We start from the raw sequence: 19,801 nt of genomic DNA, 5'->3' as shown, positions 1-19,801 counted from the left end.
TGACAGTGACATCTCTGCATTGTTCAGAAAAGAAAGGTCAACAAAGAATAGAAATAGAACCCTCAACCCACCCTGCATTCTTTCCCTGGAAGGTTCTCTGTATGTCCCTTATCATTGAAGCTCTTTATCTGTAGTTTTCTTGAAGCTGACTATATCCTCTTTTGGGGTGAGGGGAGGAGAGGGAGGAAGGAGATGGAGAAGGTCTGAGATGATTTTTTTCGACAGCAGCGTCCACTTAGGCCCTTGGGGAGGCCGGGCCACGGGGCCTCCTTGCACCAGTGGTCTACAACGTCTTGCCTGCGGTTTACAACCGCTCTTTAAAAATAATTTCCCTTTGGGACGGCCCCCGGCTTCTTCTTGCCACCCCCATCCCCACCCGAATCCTTAGAGGCCCCAGGCAAAGAAAGGCTCTGACTCCCCGGGTAGGACTCAGAGTAAACAGCACGCTTGGAGGATTACAATCGACCCGAGGCCAATTCGACCCTTTCCCTTTGCCGCCCTCAATTGACCCTTGACAGCAGCCCCTGCTCTCCCTTCAAATGGAAAACCCACAGACACACACACAAACAAAAACCCCAAGTCTTCCTTTCGGTTGCTACCCGCAATGACGTTTCCCCCTCGGGTCCCGCCCCTCCAGGGGGCTTGGAATTTTGGGATTGGCCGAGAGGCTGTGGTGACAAGGCCCCGATTGGACGGCATGGCGCTGACTGACAGCGGAGGTGGCCGCCGCACCCTCCCTCTCTCCCCGGTGTGCAAATGTGTGTGTGCGGTGTTATGCCGGACAAGAGGGAGGTGACCGTGGCGGCGGCGGCGGCTGCTCTGTTTATTGTCCCTCTCGGCGTGTGTGTCTGAGGAAACCGGGGCTGCAGCGCGGCTGACGAAGGCGGCATTGGAAGCAGCGGCGGCAACCGGGACGACTACTGTGGCCACTCGAGCTGCTGGCCTTCGCGGAGTGTGAGAAGGACAAGGCACCTCTGCGTCCCTGCCACGTCCGAGCGCCCAGAGCTCCCCGGCCGACCTCGCGGCTCGCACCCCGGGGCTTCAGCCCGGCTTGAAGCGGCACCCGCGGGCGGACGAGAAGGCAGCGCCGCCGCTCGGCCGCTGCCGGTCACCCCCTGCTTTCTCCTCAGCCGCCGCACTAGGCCCGGGCGACGCGGACACCGCGCCTCGAGTTTGAGGGCAGCCGGCGGCGCGGCCTCCTCGGCGGGCTCGGCTGGACGTCCGCTCCGGGTCTTCGCGATGGGGCGCGGGGGTCGGCGCAGCTAGGAGTGCGGCGAGCGGAGCGGCGTGTGCGGAGCGGCGGGGCCCGGCAGCCCGCAGGGAGGCGGGAGCGGCGGCTGCGGCCTCGGGGCCTGTGAGCTGGAGGCACTCGCCATGGCCAAGTCGGGTGGCTGCGGCGCGGGAGCCGGCGTGGGCGGCGGCAACGGGGCACTGACTTGGGTGGTGAGCGGCGGGCCCCGGGACTGGCGGCTGGGGTGGGGGTCCGGGCGGGGGCGGATTTCCGCGGGTCCGAACGGGCGGGGCACGGGAAAGGGTGGGAAATCCCCTCCCCGCAACGGGGGCTCCGCTGGGGCCTGTGCCTGCAGAATCCCCCAGCCCGCTCCCCGCGCCTTTTCTTTCTTCTCTGTACCTCTCTGGAATCCTTGGTTGCCAGAGCGTTATGTGTACTTGGAATTTAGGGGGGACAAAACCGTGAAAGTAACCTGTAGCCCCGCTTCTTTTCCTCTTTCCCAGACTCTTCCAGGGCAGCCAGGCCTGAAATGGTGGGAATGGCGCTAATGCAAGTGTGTCTGTGTGGGGCAGCGTTTTCTCTAAATGTAGTTTCCTGGGAAAAGGGGTGTGTGTGTGTGTGTGTGTGTGTGTGTGTGTGTCTGTGTGTGTATTCTGAATGCGGCCCTTTCTGGGGCTTTGATCTCTCAGAGAAGAATGCATGGGGCCTTCTACAGAAATCTGCACTTCAGTTTGGAAAGCCTCATGCAATTGAGAGCGCATTTGGGATGACTTTCACAGCAGTTAATACTGTAGGTCGTCTCTGTCAGGGGGAGATTATGAAAAGAAGTGCTTGCCTACGTCAGCATCGCAGGTGTAACGGGGTGGGGGCTGAATGGATGTCCCAGAGAGGTGGCTGAAGTGCTTAGTCCTGGAGTTAAAGGATTTCAACACTCAGTTCCTGCTGGGAAGTAGACGTAGCTGCAGCGGAAGGAGGAAGGGAGACCGATTCCCACGACAGATCGATAATTCACCAGCATTTCACTTGCTCAGCGTAGAGTTCAGACCAGGGTCATTTCCGATACGGAAAACCCAGCCTAGTCCACTGACTAGGTATGTCAGAGAAAAGTAAAAAATGTTATATTTTTCTGGGACTTTTGACGTCTAATCCCGCCCCCCCCCCCCCCGCCACCGTTTTAAACACCTCAAGGGAGCTTTCATATAGGCAATTTTGTTACTTAATTCATTTTCTCTTTGTTTGGGTGAGGTTTAGGTGAGTTGAGTAGCAATGGGTGCTGCAAAACATTTCAACCACTTATGTTTGCGTACATTGCAAACTAACTTGCCAGGCTCTTATTGTGGAAATTCTCTGAATGCTGTATGTTACTCCAATGGAGGGACTAGAGCCGAGAGAGAAAATGTCAGATATGAAGTTAGTGGTCCATATGGACTTGCAGTAGAGACTATGTGAGAGGGAGGAGGAGATGGATGCATGCATGCAAAAGAATGACTTTCAAAATTACTGGCTTTTACCCCTGTTAAAACCAGACATCAGAAAGTGGACTTAGATAGCTAACTGGTATTGTGAGTTCTCATTGACTATTTGAAAGTGTTGAGGCCTGATCGGTGTTTCCTCTGAAGACGTCTGGTTCTATAATGGTCAGCATTTTGCTCCGTGGTGGATTGTTGGCTTTAACATTTGATAGCAGTACTTTAATTTACTGTTATTTAATTTTGTAGATAATTAAATGACAATGTGTTTCTTTCAAGCTCCATAGGAAACTTGTTGCCAGTAAATTTAGTAAAACTTGGAGCATCTCATTCAATATACGAAAAATCCATTTGAAACTAAAATTGACATCGATTAAAGGAATTTTCGTTATAAAGTGGATTATGGGAAGTATGGGAACTGCAGTAAAATAGAAGTGAAGATCACTTAGTCTTTTGTTTATAGAGTATATCTTATGGAATTAGAAGTTTATTAAAAAGATAATCACTCCTATAAGTCTTCTTTAAGAGTTGATGCTTACTCTAAATTTAAGTTAGGTTATATGAGCATTTTTATGTCCATAATTATACATCATTGATCATAGACTGGTTTGATTTTATGGGAGGCAATATAGTGAGGCATTTATGGGCTTTGATGTCAGGATGATGCAGGTTCACATACTGTCTCCAACACATATAGTTAGTTGGACTTTATGTCCAAGGAACCTAATCTTTTAAGCCTGTTTTTTACTCTGTCAAATAAGGTTGCATTGAGAATGAAATGAGATAATGTGTAGCACTGTGCTGGGCTTAGTGAATGTTTGTTATTATTGGTGAACTTCAAGAAATGCACACTTTGAAATAATGGATTGCAGTTGCTTTTACATAAAATATCTTTTAGCTGGGGTAAAAGCAAATTAATTTTTCCTTTGCACGAATTGGGGGTTTATTGCAGTGGTCATCTATTTTGAGAGAGGTAACTTCGTCTGCTTTAGTGAAGCTGGTGTTATGTTGCCACCTGCTTGTGGGTAACAGGAAGAAATAAAAATAGAATTAGCCCCTGATTTCTTTAGTCTGGGTGGGGGTTGTATGCCATGGGTTGCTGATATTAACTACTATTGACAAGGATGCCAGCATGTGTTGTTAATGTTGTCATTGCATGAAAATTCACCCTTCAATATCTGAAACCACAAAGCCAAGTGGTTTTAGGACTAACATTAACTTTTTTTTTTTTTTTTTTAGTGTGAGATGCAGTCTTGCTCTGTTGCCTAGGCTGGAGCACTGAGTGGCACAATCTCTGCTCACTGCAACCTCCGGCTCCTGGATTCAAATGATTCTCCTGCCTTAGGCTCTTGAGTAGCTGGGATTACAGGCGTGCACCATCATGCCCAGCTAATTTTTTTTTACTAGAGACAGGGTTTCACCATGTTGGCCAGGTTGGTCTCCAACTCCTGACCTCATGATCCACCCGCCTCGGCCTCCCAGAGTGCTGGGATTATGGGCTTGAGCCACTGCTCCCGGCCAACTTCTTTTAATAATTCATTTGGTTTATGTTTGATCTGTAGTATCTTCACCAGAATTTTTATAATTAAAAAAAGTGAAAAATATGAATATGGCAAAGCTATTTTGATTTAAAATGTGTAGCAGTTACAAAGTCTTCTCTTAAGCTAGCAGGATTTCTTTCTTTCTTTTTTTTTTTTGAGATGGAGTCTTGCTCTGTCGCCAGGCTGGAGTGCAATGGTGCTATCTCAGCTCACTGCAACCTTCGCCTCCCGGATTCAAGTGATTCCCCTGCCTCAGCCTCCCGAGTAGCTGGCACTACAGGCACACACCACCATGCCCGACTGATTTTTTTTTTTTGTATTTTAGCGGAGACAGGTTTTACCATGTTGGCCAAGATGGTCTCAATCTCCTGACAGTGTGGTCTGCCCTCCTTGGCCTCCCAAAATACTGGGATTACAGGTGTGAACCACCGTGGCCGGCCAGTGTTTCTTGAATTAATTGTTTGTAAAGCTTTGACTAGTAGACAATAATACTCTGGTTCATTCTGTCAGTCTTGTATCATAAATGGTTGTAGCAGATATATTTGTGGAAATATTAGAATATAGTTAGATGACTTGATATCTTTCCCAACAATATTCTAACTTAGTAGATTTTAAAAAATTGTAATAGAAAATGTTAAGCATCTCAAAAAGTGGTAACCAGAATAGTATAACAAGCTTCCCTCTGTTTAGCCTCAAGTTCCAGTAATTATCAACTTAAGACCACCCACTTAATTCCTTCTCATTCTTTTTTTTTGAGACAGGGTTTCACCATGTTGGCCAGGTTGGTCTCGAACTCCTGATCATGTGATCCACCTGCCTCAGCCTCCCAAAGTGCTGGGATTACAGGCGTGAGCCACCAGGCCCAGCCCCCCTTCTCATTCTTTTTAAGCAGAGCAAATCCTAGGGGTCTATCACTTTATCTGCAAATATTTCAGTATTTATCTCTAACAGTTAAGTGTCTTTTGAAAAAAACTACGTAACCACAAATAGTGTTGTAGTTTTCTTAAAAGTAAAATTTTTTGAACCATATAATATTTTTTGGACTGCGACTATCTCTAATTAAACATGACTGTGTATTTAAATATTGTTTAATGATTTGTTTTAAGAACCTTGCTTTAGTGGTTTACTTTGCAAGTCTAGATTGCTGAGCCAGACTTTCATAAACTATGTGCCCTTTCCAATGTAATTTATTTACTGTAGTCTCCATAGTTAGGTTTATCTTTTCACTGTCCCTGGTACAAGTTATGCCTGTTTTTGTCACTTTGTTTTTGCGAATTTGCCTTCCATCCAGAATTCCTCTTTAACATCTCTTTACTAGTCTAAATCTTAATTACTCTTCAGTGCTAGCTCAGACCCTCTTCACATTGTTATTTTCCAGTTTATTCTCATCTTTTTCTTTCATTGAATGTTTGTTTCTCTCATGAATCATAAAACAAGTCTTTTTTTATGTAACTTTCATGCATGTTAACTTTGCCTTAACAATATTACAAACTTCTGAAGTTAGCATGTATTTTCCTTGTTTATGTTCTTTATAGTGTTGAGCAAAGATCTGGATACATAATTCACTCTCGGTTATTAACAAAAACTGGATAATTGACATACTGAGCTCCTAAAAAGTCTTCTCTCATTAGTAGAAGTGTTTAAGTAGCAGTATTTTTTAGATACATTCCCAAGTACATGATGATATAGCAGTATTTAGGCATTTTTTAAAAAGAATTCATTACCTGTAATTCCAGATTTGTTAGTTAGATGGTGGCAACAATTGCATTTTACTGAGTACATTTTAAGAAATAAACCTCTTGAATTTTTAAAAATCTTAATACACATAGAACCCCATTTTAATAAAAAGTTGAAGTAGCTGTAGTTATTCCTATTTGCAGAGAAGAAAATGGGTTCAGAGATTAGGTAACAAACTCTTAGGCACATGGTTAAGGCATAGGTGAAATTTAAACCAGACATGTTCTTAACTGACATTTACAAAGCCTCCAACTGTAAAAACATTCAAAGACCGAACAACTCATCTTTTATACTCTGATATGACAGAATAAAGAGACATCTGTGATACACCTATCTTTTTCTACTAACCTTTTATTTCATACAAAAAGCTAAGGAATATGTTTTCTTTTCAAAATGTGTGTATCTAGTATAGCATAATGCTAAGAGTATGGGCCGAAATCAGATCACCTAGTTTCATAATTTACCTTTTGCAAGTAGTTTTGTTAGCTTTGGGAAAACATTTGTCCTGATCTTAGTCATCTATCTCATCTGTTTAAAAGAAATTATGATAACAGTATTTATTTTATGCAGATACTACATGAGGATTAATTAAGATATCCATATAATTCCTGTAGTGCTTGGCACATAGTAGCTCCCAGATGGGTTCACACATACATTTTCGCTTCTTTTTAAATCCAGTGGTAAGTATTTTCATTCCTTTTATATTTATTTTCATAGCAGAAGTCTAAGCATTTGCTACTGTCTTAAGTATCTCTCTCTCAACTCTTCTACCTCCTCCCTTGCGCCTTGGTTTAGAAGGGTATTTCTGAAGAAGCCTGGACAGGGGACAGCTTGTTGCTTTTTGCTTCATTAATGGTGGGTAGATAACATGGCTTCTCCATATAGGTGAAATATGGTTAGAATGAACAACATGGGATGGGAGCCTTGAGGGAGAAGAGAGGAGATGTTATAAAAGGTTAATGTTAAGTCTGAGGTGATTGTACAGAAGAAGGTAAAAGAAGGGGCTTATTGCTAGGCTACCAGTACCCAGTTCCAGTCTTGTTGGCTTGGTGATGGTGAACTTTCTGTGTTGATTATGTGAATGAGTGGCTCAGTTCTTTTTTAGTATCAACTGGCAAACCATCTCCTTTACCCTCTTTGTCAGCAATTCATTCTCCCTCAGAAAAACAGGAACTGTGGGTGCTTCTCCCAAATCTATATATCTCAGGTGACAACTCTGTCCATTGAAGAATCAATTGTTTTGTTTTACAGAATGATGGTGGTATATAGTCATTCTGAAAAATAGGAGGTTTTACTGGAATGTTTTCCATCTTCTGATGATGATTGAGAAGTGTTCTTGCTAAAGATCAAATTGCGATTAGTATTAAATCTATATTTTTATTGGCATTAGCAATATTGCAAAAGTGCTATAAGATAGGTTAATATTTAAAATATATAGCTTATATGTTTATTTTGATATTTTTGTTACAATTAAAAATTTTCCCCAAATGCTTTAATTTAGCAGCTGGCTTTTGAAATTCAGAAAAAGTCGATGATGTTATATCATGTTTATAAATGAAAAAGAATAGAATTAAAACAACTTTTAGATATGTGTAGGAAATTATCTTACTATAGTGATTATTTTACATTTTCATTGTCTTTTATATGAGAATGAAAATGTTGGCTTGATTTCTTAGATTTCAATGTAATTGGATGCTGGAATTATTTATTACTATAAGTAGTTTGGTAATTTGTTCACATAAATTAAGGCAGGGAAATACATTACAAATAAACTTAAATCGTAAGTTTTCAATTGTTACTAAGTCTCAATGCAAATTTATTCATAATGCTCTTGGTAAATGATTATTATTTTTTGAGACGGAGTCTCACTCTGTCGCCCTGGCTGGAATGCAGTGGTGCGATCTCGGCTCACTGCAACCTCTCTCTCCCGGGTTCAGGTGTTTCTCCTGCCTCAGCCTCCCAAGTAGCTGGGACTGCAGGCGTGTGCCACCACACCCAGCTAATTTTTTGTATTTTTAGTAGAGACAGGATTTCACCATGTTTGCCAGGATGGTCTCAATCTCCTGACCTTGTGATCCTCCCGCCTCGGCCTCCCAAAGTGCTGGGATTACAGAGGTGAGCCACTGTGCCTGGCCAGTAAATTATTATTTTTAAAGGCATATTGTTAATTTTTATTCAGTAGGGAGTACTGTGAGCAATTGCTCTAGTACATGGTATCTTATTACTATGAACATGTAAGAATAAAAAAAGGTATAATCAAAAGGCACTTTTCAGATTCTAAAGTGAACATAATTCTGTTAGCCTACATGTGTCAAATATACATCACTCTCTTTTGTCATCTGTAGAATTGAGGTGCTTTTATAAACCTGTAGATACGGGTTTGCTAGTTTGTGGTTGTTCAAAGCAATTTCCTGTTCCCTTTTCTGAATTTTGTCAGCAAAAGTGTTAAAACTGAAGAGCTACCCAAGGTGACATTTTTTTTAAGAGAGAGAGATAGTGATGATAACAGCAAGGGAGGAGGTGCAGAATAGGTTTCTTATTCAGCTTCTTTTCTAAGGCCAAAGGTGTTTTGCATTAAATATTCATACAGTTTTAGTGATGGGATCATCCTATTAACTGGGTAAGTTGCCCTCTCTTCCCTTACCCCAGATTTTTATTTTTAGTGGCCTGGGCATTGCTTAGGGTACAACTTTCTACTGATAAACAGGAGTTGAAAGAGACAATTATTTCAGGTTTCTGTTAGAAAACCTTATAAACATCTCAGGGGAGAACCTCCTGTGTTTGCCACTAGTGAGCCAGTGAGCAATGTAAATCACCATTTGTTGAGAATGGGAACGTAAAAGACAAATTGGATTCTAGTGTTAATTTATACTTTCTACTCTGCCAAGGCTGCCAATCTTATTGGTGTATTTTGATTTTATATTTTTGCATAGCCTCTAGTGAGAAAGTTGGGGTTGCAGAAGTAATAAGTAGGTATAAAAATTGCCTCTAGGAAAAGAAACCTTCAGTTTTATTCTAGTTTAATTATATTTTCACATGTATAGGCTAATAAGCTTTTAACATATTTCTTTATACATTTATCGTAGGAAATTAGAAAACATACATAAAAAAGATAATAGAAATCGCATGTATTTCTACTCTAGGGCTGTTGGGTATATTTCATATTTTTTTCTGTGCATACATGTGTAGTTTTTTTTTTTTTTTTTTGACAAAAATGGGCTCATGTTTTATATATACTCTTGTAATGTTGTCCACTAAACATTACATTTTATAAGCTAATTTAAAAATACTATCTTTACTAATATAAATTTTCTATAAAAGCTAGAGCAGGGGCTGGGTGCAGTGGCTCACACCTGTAATCCCAGCACTTTGGGAGGCCAAGGTGGGCGGATCATCTGAGATCAGGAGTTTGAGACCAGCCTGGCCAACATGGTGAAACCCCGTCTCTACTAAAAAAAAAAAAAAAAAAAAAAAAAAAAAAAAAAAAATACAAAAATTGGTCTGGCATGGTGGCGGTTGCCTGTAATCCCAGCTACTCGGGGGGCTGAGATAGGAGAATCACTTGAACCGGGTAGGCGGAGGTTACAGTGAGCTGAGATTGCGCCACTTCACTGCAGCCTGGGCAACGAGCAAAACTGTCTCAAAAACAAACAAAAAACTAGAGCAATAAAAGATTAACACAAATTCTTTTTAGTATAGTAATTATAAACTTATTAACTCATTGAAACGTCCACGTTTAAGGGTTTATATTAGGGGGTTTTTTTGGTTTGTTTTATTTTTGTGATAGAGGCTTGGTATATCACTTAGGCTGGTCTCAAATTCCTGGGCTCAGGGGATTGATCCTCTGGTCTCAGACACCTGAATAGCTGGGACTGCAGGCATGTGGCACCATGCCCTGTGTCAAATTTTATAAGTTGTTTGAATATTATGATTGAGAGTCGATTTGAAATATCTGCAAATGACTTCCATTGTATTCTATAAATCATATGTATCCCTTAATGCTTTTCATTATCTTAAGTAGAATGGTATCTCTTTTTCTTTCTTCAATACTTGTCATATGATATTTAGAAAAAAGTATGTTGTCACACATTTGTCACACTTATTTTACAGTATTTCTGTTCTTGCTAGAGAAAATTACAAGTGGTATTAGACAAAGTCAACTACATTTCACATGTTCAATTTTTCTGGTTGTAAAATCATAGAACATTAAATTGACTATCTTAGCCATTAAGTGTAGAGTTTAGCAGTGTTAAATATATTTACATTGTTAAGCAGCAGGTCTCTAGAAGTATTTCATTTTCCAAAACTGAAACTGTATCTACTAAACACTAATTCCCACTTCCCCCAGCCCTTGATTAACCACCCCTCTACTTTCTGTTTCTACAATTTTGATTACTGTAGCTACTTTATATGATTGTTGTCATATGGTATTTCTCCTTTGTGACTGGCTTATTTTGTTTAGTATAATATCCTTGAGGTTCATCCATGTTATAGCACATGTCAGGATTTCTGTGTTTTTTGATGCTGCGTAATAGTCCATTGTATCTGTATACCACATTTTAAAAATTCATTCATACATCAGTGGACATTTGGGTTGCTTTGTGCCTCGTCTTGGCTATTATGAATAATACTGTGATGAACATGGGTGTGCAAATATCTCTTTGAGATTTCGCTTTGAATTCTTTTGGCTATATACCCAAAAGCGGGATTGCTGGATCATACGGTAATTCTATTTTTAATTTTTGAGGAACCTTCATACTATTTCCGTATGGTGAGAGAATTCTTATAGCTTTTTATATTCTCACCAACAGTGTAGAAATGTCCCAGTTTCTCCACATCCTCACCGACACTTATTTTCTGGTGGCCATCTTAATAGATGTGAGGGTTTTGATTTGCATTTCTCTTATTAGTAATGTTGAGTATCTTTTCATATGCTGTCGACTATTTGCATATCTTATTTGGAGAATTGCCTATTGAAATCCTTTATCCATTTGAATGTGGATATTCTGTTGCTGTTGTTGAGTTATAGAAGCCCCTTATCTATTTTGGATATTAACCCTTTAATGGTTTACAGATATTTTCTCCATTCCATATGTTACCTTTTCACTGTCTGTTGTTTTCTTTAGTGCACGGAAATTTTTAAGTTTGATGTTCTGTTTGTCTGTTTTTGCTTTTGTTGTCATATTCATGAAATCATTGCCAAATCCAGTATCTCAAAGCTTTTCCTTTATGTTCTTTCTAGGAGTCTTAGAGCATTAGGTCTTACTTTTAGGTCTCTGTGTTAATTTTTGTATGTGGCTTGAAAGTCCAACTTCATTCTTTTGCTTCTTACTCAGTTTTCCTAGCAGCATTTGCTGAAGAGACTGTCCTTTCCCCAATATGTAGTCTTGGCATTCTTGTGAACATCATTTGGCCATTTATGCAAGGATTAGTTTCTGTGCTCTCTATTCTATCCTTATGACAGTGCCACACTGTTTTAGATTTCTGTTGTTCTGTAGTAAAATCAGGTTTTGAAATCAGCAGGTGTGAGGCCTTTAACTTTATTCTTCTGATTCAAGACTGATTTAGCTATATGGGTCCTCTTGAGATTCCATATGAATTTTTGATTTTTTTTTTGTATTTCTGCAAAAAATATCGTTGAGATTTTGATAGGCATGGCATTGAATCTGTAGGTCACTTTGGATAGTTTGGACATTTTAACAATATTTTAAGTTTTTCAATCCATGAGAATGGTATGCCTTTCCATTTATTGGTATCTTTTGTTCATTTCTGTTAACAATGTTTTGTATTTTGACATTACTCTCGCCTCCTTGGTTAAGTTTACTCTGGTAATTTATCCTTTTTGGTGCTATAGTAAATGGTATTATTTTCATAATTTCCTTTTTTGATTGGTCATGGTTACTGCATGAAAGCATAGCTAATTTTTGTGTGTTGATTTTGTATCCTGCAACTTGCTGAAATTATTTATTAGTTGTGATAGTTCTTCTGTGGAATCTTGGGTTATCTAAGATTATGCCATTTGTGAGCGTAATTTTACTTCTTTTCCAGTTTGTATGCCTTTTATTTCCTTTTCTTGTCTAATTGCTCTAAGACTTCTGTCTTGAATATTGGCAAAATTGGGCATTCTTACCTTGTTCCTGATCTTAGAGGAAAAGTTTTTTAGTTTTTTACCAGTATGTGTGATGTTAGCTGTTGGCTTTTTGTATATCACTTCTATTATATTGAGGTATTTTCTTTCCATTTCAAGTTTGTTATGTGTTTTTATCCAGAAAGGGTGTTAAATTATGTCAAATGCTTTTTGCACATCAATTGAGATGATAATGTGGTTTTTGCCCTTCATTTTGTTAATACGGTGTATTACAATGGTTTGTTTTCATATTTGGAAACATCTTCACATTTCAAGTATAAATCCCATTTGCTTATTGTGTGTAATCCTTTTAATGTGCTGTTGGGTCAGGCATGGTGGCTCATGCCTGTAATTCCAGCACTTTGGGAGGCCAGTGGGGGAGAATTTCATGAGACCAGGAGTTTAAGACCATCCTGGGCAATGTGGTAAAACCTTGTCTATAGAAAACATTTAAAAATTAGCCAGGTGTGGTGGCGCACAGTTATAGTACCAGCTGCTTGGTGAAGGGGTTGTTGTGTGGCAGCAGGCAGTCCAGGGAGGGGATTGAGGAGGAGGGTGTGGGTGTGCTGAAGTGGGAGGATCACTTGAACTTGGGAGGTTGAGGCTGCAGTGAGCCATCATCACACCACTGCACTCCAGCCTGGGCAACCAAATGAGACCCTCTCTTAAAAAAAAAAGCCGTTTAATGGAGTTAGCTAGTATTTTGGGGGGGGGTTTTGCATCAGTCTTCATCAGGGGTATTGTTCTGTAGCCCTCTTGTTCTTTCTTGTATCAGTTTTGGTATCAGAGAAATGCTGGCTTCGTAGAATGATTGTTGAAGTGTTTCCTGCCCTTCGTTTTTTGGTAAGAGTTTGAAGAGTTAATTCTTCTTTGATTATTTGGTAGAATTTTCAAGTGAAGCCATCTGGTCCTGGGCTTTTCTTTGTTGGGAAGTTTTTGATGACTGCTTCAGTCTCCTTACTTGTTATAGGGCTGTTCAGATTTTTTATTTATTCGTGCTTGAATCTTGGTAGATTATATGTTTGGAATGTATTCATTTCTTCTAGGTTATCTAATCTGTTGCCATATATTTGTTCATATAAGCCTTTTGTTATCTTTTTTTATTTCTGTGACATCAATTATGATGTCCCCTTTTATTTCTAATTTTAGTTATTTGATTATCTCATTTTTTGTTCCTATTTAATCTAGCTAAGGTTTGTCAGTTAATGTTTTCAAAAAACAAACTCTTGGCTTGATTTTTTTTCATCGTTGTTCTTCTATTCTCTATTTTATTTATCTTTGCTTTAATCTTTATTTTCTTTCATTAATTTGGTTTAGTTTGCTCATTTCCTAGTTCTTTGAAAGGATCTAAAGTTAGGTTGTTAATCTGAGATCTTTACTTATAGTTAATCTTAAGTGTAATACTGTTTTAGCCACGTCGTGTAAACAGTGTTCTATTGTGTTTCTATTTTTATTTGTCTCCTGATGTTTTCTAAATTCCCTTGTGATTTCATCTTTGACCCATTGGTTGTATAAGAGTGAGTTGTTTAACTTCCACTTACTTGTGGATTTTCCTGTTTTCCTTCTGCTGTTGATTTTTAGTTTAATTCCATTGTAGATGGAAAATAAACCTTATATGATTAGTCTTCTTATATTTGTTAAGACTTGTTTTATCACATAACATGCGATGCATGTTGGAGAGTGTTCCATGTGCAATTGAAAAGAATGTGTATTCTGCTGTTGAGTGTTCTGCATATTTCAGTTAGGTCCAATTATTCTATAGTGATGTTCGAGTTCTTTGTGTCTTTATTGATCTTCTGTCTGGTTGTTCTATCCGTAACCAAAAGTGGGCTAGTGAAGTCTCCTGCTATTATTGTGTTGCTCTCTCTCTCTCTCTCTCTGCCTTTACTTCTGTCAGTGTTTGCATCATAAATTTGGGAACTGTAATGTTAGATACGTATCTTATTGGTGAAGTGACCCTTTTATCATTATATAATGTCCTACTCTGTCTCTTGTGTCTTCTGTCCTTTTATTTGTAGCCTTTGTGCATCTTTGCATCGGAAGGAGGTCTCTTGTAAACAACCTATAGTTGGATCTTGTGTTTTTATTTCATGGGCCAATCTGTGTCTTTTATTTGGGGCACTTAATCCTTTTTTTTTTTTTTTTTTTTTGAGACAGAATCTTGCTCTGTTGTCCAGGCTGGAGTGCAGTGGCACGATCTCGGCTTACTGAAACCTCTGCCTCAGCTTCAAGTGATTGTTCTTCCTTAGCCTGCCAAGTTGCTGGGATTTCAGGTGCCTGCCACGATGCCCAGCTAATTTTTGTAATTTTAGTAGAGATGGAGTTTTTCCATATTAGCCAGGCTGGTCTCGAACTCTTGACTTAAAATCATCCGCCCACCTTGGTCTCCCAAAATGCTGGAATGAAAGATGTGAGCCACTGTGCCTGGCCCCATTTTTATTTAAAGTAATTATTGACATGGATTAATTATTGACATTTTGATTATTGTTTTATATATGTCTTACAGCTTTTTTGTCCATCTTTCCTCCCTTCCTGCCCCCTTTTGTGTTTCATTGATTGTTTTTTATAGTGACATATTTTGATTTTCTTCCAATTTCTCTTTGTGTGTATTCTACAGATATTTTCCTGACTTTACCTTGTAATTATGTAACTTCAAGTGATAAAAATAAAGTTTAAATTAATAACTTCAATCACATATGAAAACTCTATTTTTACCTCTGCCCTCCTCTGCTTTGTTTTTGATGGCATACTTTACCTCTTTTTATATTGTGTATATTTTAACACAGATTCAGAATTATTTTTTCTTTTCTTTTTTGCATTCAGAAAATAATTGTTTCAATGCATATAATTATTTTTTAATGCTTAAAAAATTTCTATACCATATTTAAAAGTGATCCACACAGCTATATTACAATACTGGAAGATGTCATATTTGTCTATATACAAATAGTCTTCAAAAATTCATGGAATATGTGTATTATGAGAATACTATGCATGGATTTCAAAATTTTTTTGTACCAAAATAAACTCATACTAACTTGTTATAATATGTCTGAACAAAATCTAGTTTGAGGTACTAAGAAGGATAAGACATCAGTTGGAAAAGAACCCCTATCAGAGCAATATGAATTCTGCTAAAATTGAAGCAAGAGCAACTATCAAGTTTATGGAGAAGCTTGGATGGAAGAATGGTGTGAAATCGTTGATGCTTAAGGGCCAATGCCCCATATAAATGAGCAGTTTAAAAATGGATAACTTGTTTTAAGCAGAGATGAGATGATAAAGATGAAGCCTGCAGCAGCAGACCATCTACATCAATTTGTGAGGAAAAAATTAATTATGTTCATGCCCTTATTGAAGAAGACCAGTGATTAACAGCAGAAACAATATAGCCAATACCATAGATGTCACAATTGGTTCAGCTTACACAGTTCTTTATGAAAAATTTAAGATTCACAGACTTTTCACTCAATGGGTGCCAAAACCATTGTGCCTAGGTCAGCTGCAGACAAGAGCAAAACTTTTAATGGAAATTTTATACAAGTGGAATCAAGATCCTGACACATTTCATCAAAGAATTGTAATAGGAGATGAAACAGGGCTTTACCAGCATAATCCTGAAGACAAATCAAAGCAGTAGCTACTAAGAGGTGGAAGTGGTCCAATCAAAGCAAAAGCAGATAGGTCAAGAGCAAAAGTCTTGGCAACAGTTTTCCAGGATGCTCAAGGCATTTTACTTGTTGACTTTCTGAAGGGCCGAAGAATGATAACATCTGTTTATTATGAGAGTATTTTGAGAAAGTTAGGTAAAGTTTTAGCAGAAAAATGCCCAGGAAAGCTTCACCAGAGAGTCTTTCTCCATCATGACAGTACTCCTGCTCATTCCTTTCATCAAACAAGAGCAATGTTATGAGCATTTTGATGAGAAATAGGCATCAGGCCGGGTGTAGTGGCTCACGCCTGTAATCCAAGCACTTTGGAGGCCAAGGCGAGCGGATCACCTGAGATCGGGAGTTCAAGAGAAATAGGCATCCATCTTATAGTCCTGATTTTGCTCCTTCTAACTTTTTTTGTTTACTTAAATCTTTAAAAGGCACCTATTTTTTTCAGTTGATAATGTGAAAAGTCTGCATTGACATGGTTAAATTCCCAAGACCCTTTGTTCCTTAGGGATTAACTAATTGGTTGATATCATCACTTACAAAATTGTCTTGACCTTTATGGAGCTTTTGTTGAGAAATAAAATTTATATTTTTTATTTTTATCTTTTAATTCCATCTTTCAAGAACTTTTTGAAGCCCCCTTCGACTTTACCAGGGAGTTACATAATTTTGTGTTTCTGTGTTGCTATTTTTTTTGTCCTTTTGCTTTAACTTGAGGGACTTTCTTTATCATTTATTGGGCAAACCTAGTGGTGATGAACTGTCTCAGCATTTGTTTATCTGAGAAAGTTTTCATTTTTACTTCAGTTTTGAAGGGCACTTTAGCTACATACAATGTTCTTGGTTGGCAGTATTTTTTTCAGCACTTTGGATATGTTCTTCTAATACCTTCTAATTTGCAAGGTTTCTGCTGATACATTGGCTAGTAATCTAACAGAAACTCCTTTGTTCCTCCTGATGATTGACTTTTTTGTTGCTGCTTTCAAGATTCTCTCTGTCTATGACTTCAACAGCATAATTATGATGTGTCTTCATGTGGTTCTCTTTAGATATCCTTGTTGAAATTCTTTGAGCTTTGTTAATTTGTATGTCCATCTTTCACCATTTCTCCCTTTCTTTTCCTTTGAGACTTACATGATGTATATGTTGTTCTGATTGATAGTGGCCCATAAGTCCTTTAAGCTCTTTTTGTTTTTATTCATTCTTTTGCCTTTTTGCTTCTTTGCTTTGGTAATTTTGAAAGTCCTAGCTTCAGATTTCCTGATTTAAAAAAATTCTGCCTGCTCAAGTCTACTGTTAGGTTGCTTTAGCATATTTTCAATTAATTTATTGTATGCTTCAGTTCCAGAAATATTGTTTGCTACTTCATCATAGTTTTTACCTTTGTTGATTTTTTTCCTTTTGTTTATGCATTGTTATACTGAGTTTTTGTTTGACCATATGTACTCATTTATTTCATTAAGCATCCTTATGACACTTATTTTGAATTCTTTATATGACAATACATTTCCATTTCTTTAGAGTCTATTTGTGGTGATTTGTTATTACTTTTTTGAGACAGGCTTTTGCTATGTGACCCTGGAGTACAGTGGTGTGCTTATGGCTCACTGCAGCCCTGACCTTCTGGGCTCAGGCTATCCTCCCATCTCAGCCTCCCAAGTAGCTGGGACTACAAGTGTGCACAGCCACACCTGGCTAATTTTGTTTTGTTTTGTTTTGGTAGAGGTAAGCTTTGGCCATGTTGTTCAGACTGGTTTTGAACTCTGGGCTCAAGAAATCTGCCTGCCTCAGCCTCCCAAATTGCTGGGATTACAGGTGTGAACCACTGCACCTTGCCGCAATTAAGTTTTTTTTGCATTGAATAGACCATATTTCCCTGTTTCTTTGTATTGTCATATTTATTGTCCTTTTCTGTTAAGGGCTTTGGCATTTGAAAGCTTAGCTAACTCTCCAGTCTTTGCAGTCTGGTTTCATACTGGGAGGACTTTCTTCGTTCAGTTAATCTAACTAGAAAATCCTGAAAGCTCACAAATCTTTTATGGCAATGCATCGTCCTTGGGGTCGTGCATTTAATTTCTTAATTGAAGAGGTTGGCCTATGTCTACCACTCAGGAGCTCTCCCTGATGTGTTTGTGTGTGCACGCACGCGCGCCATACTGTGGCCTCGCTCATACTGTAGTAAACCACAGTACTGCAGCTCCACCTTGTGTCTGTTTCTGATACTGCAGGGTCTGATGCTAAACCAAAGCGTGTTGATTGCCTTTGTTCTCAATGGCCCTCAACCTGGCACCCGGTTCCTGTCAATACTTAGATTCAGTCAAGAAGTTTCTAGGGTAGCACTGCCCCCAGACATTCCATTGGAGGTGTATTCCTCTTCTGCTCCTCCCTAGGGAGAAGGTGAAAAGCTGTTGTCGTCGTCGTTTTTCTCAATCTTGCCTTGCTGGGGCAGATGGGAGGGAGGAAATCATGAGCTTTGATACTATTTTATGCTCACCTGGGGTGCAGTAACCTCTAAAGTGGTTTCTGAATTTATCACAAAGGCAATTGGATTGTATGTTATTGTTGAATCCACATCTTCATGGGGAAAGAAAGGCCTGGGGGTTCTTACTTTGCCATCTGGCTGACCACGCTCACATGTTATCTGGTTTTTTAGGCATTATATTAGCAAGAAAGGCAAGGGATGTGGTGGGTTCAAACTTTCAAATATTTTTTTCTAATATATCAATTTGGGAAGAGATGCAGGGAGGAAGAGATGGCGATTATAAATAAGGAAGTATGGAAAAAGTTGTAAGTTCTTGAAGAAAGCATGAGGTAAGATTTTACTCCTGTTTTTTTTCTCCCTATGAACCCTTTAGTTCCCTTTAGTTCATACAGATTAGATTGACATGATCCTCTGGTTGAGTCTAATCTTGAAAATACTTTCTTTTTGATGCGGTTGGTTTTGGAAGAGTAGCCTGGAATAGGAAAGCTTTTACTTGTATGGTTTTCATGCATCCCCAACCTTTGTGTCAATAATTGCAAACTTAGAATAGCAGTTCCAAGTTAATGGTAAAATGTTACCTACCTTTGATTCTATAGCATCTGTTTTCTTTGAGTACTTTTTAGAATGTGATTTTATTGATTATGATCTTTGTTCTAAGTATTTTGAGGCTCCATTAAAAAGTCAATTATGATTTTATTGTTAGAATCATTTCTATAAGTTAACGTCACCACGCCTTGCCCTTAAACATAAATTCGTTTCTATTAATCAACTATTTCTTCATATAAAGCAAGGAATATGATTAGAAATTTGAAGACTATCTGGTAAAATAAAGTACATCTTTCTGGCCAGCTAGTTTATCATCTAACTTTTGCAGAAGTAAAATGTGAAAACTGTGTGAAACACAATTATTTTCTTTTACCCAAAGCTATTTTTAATTGTCTTTGGGCAGTGTTAATGGATAAACTTATAAATGTAGGAATGTATAAGAATATAGTTTAAAATCTAGTAAAATGAGTTATTTTTAATACTCTTATTTTGAAATATTAAATTTTTAATTTTATATAAAATTACTGCATTGGGAAGTTGTAATTAATGTTTGTGTTTCCTTAGTGTATATTAAATTCTTGGTTTAGACTTCTCAGAGGTCACGTATTTTGATTTTTAAACATTTGATAATATAGTTTTTAAAAATGAAAACTTTAAAGATGTTGGGATGTTTACATCTAGGACTTGAATTGATGTTGCATACTGCTTGTTAAAATGCACAAAATCTCTGTCTTCTATTGTCTTTATTCTGTTTTTTTAATTTCTTCTAAAATTTGAAGGCCTAGGAAGATATTTCAATTTTCATTGTGTCTTTCGAGTTATTTTTTGACTCTGAAAAAATAGGCCTTCATAACGTCTTTTCAGTGGGATGTCATATTTGTCAGCATTAGGGAATCCTAGAAGGAGAGCAGCATTATCTGCTGCTGTTAAGAAGATAAAGAAATTTGTAGACCTTAGAAATTTAATTTGACATCCTCATCTGCTGTAGTCATGTTTAGTGTTAAGA

The 19,801-nt window shown here is 38.6% G+C and overlaps 1 protein-coding gene across 2 annotated transcripts in view; it reads left to right on the top strand.

The window, feature by feature from the left end:
* The first annotated feature begins 760 nt into the window (after positions 1 to 760).
* The window catches only part of TOP2B (DNA topoisomerase II beta), a 68,398-nt gene continuing 49,357 nt past the window's right edge, over positions 761 to 19,801 (top strand). For both annotated transcript variants that reach the window (XM_002759659.8, XM_008983918.5), the window contains exon 1: positions 761 to 1,443. In XM_002759659.8, the coding sequence (XP_002759705.1) occupies positions 1,375 to 1,443 (69 nt within the window). In that variant the 5' untranslated portion in view covers positions 761 to 1,374. The remainder of the gene's footprint in view (positions 1,444 to 19,801) is intronic.

This window comes from Callithrix jacchus, chromosome 17 (genome assembly GCF_049354715.1).
Source record: "Callithrix jacchus isolate 240 chromosome 17, calJac240_pri, whole genome shotgun sequence".
NCBI classification, from domain to species: Eukaryota; Metazoa; Chordata; class Mammalia; order Primates; family Cebidae; genus Callithrix; species Callithrix jacchus.
This window is presented reverse-complemented; position numbering and strand designations above follow the sequence as displayed.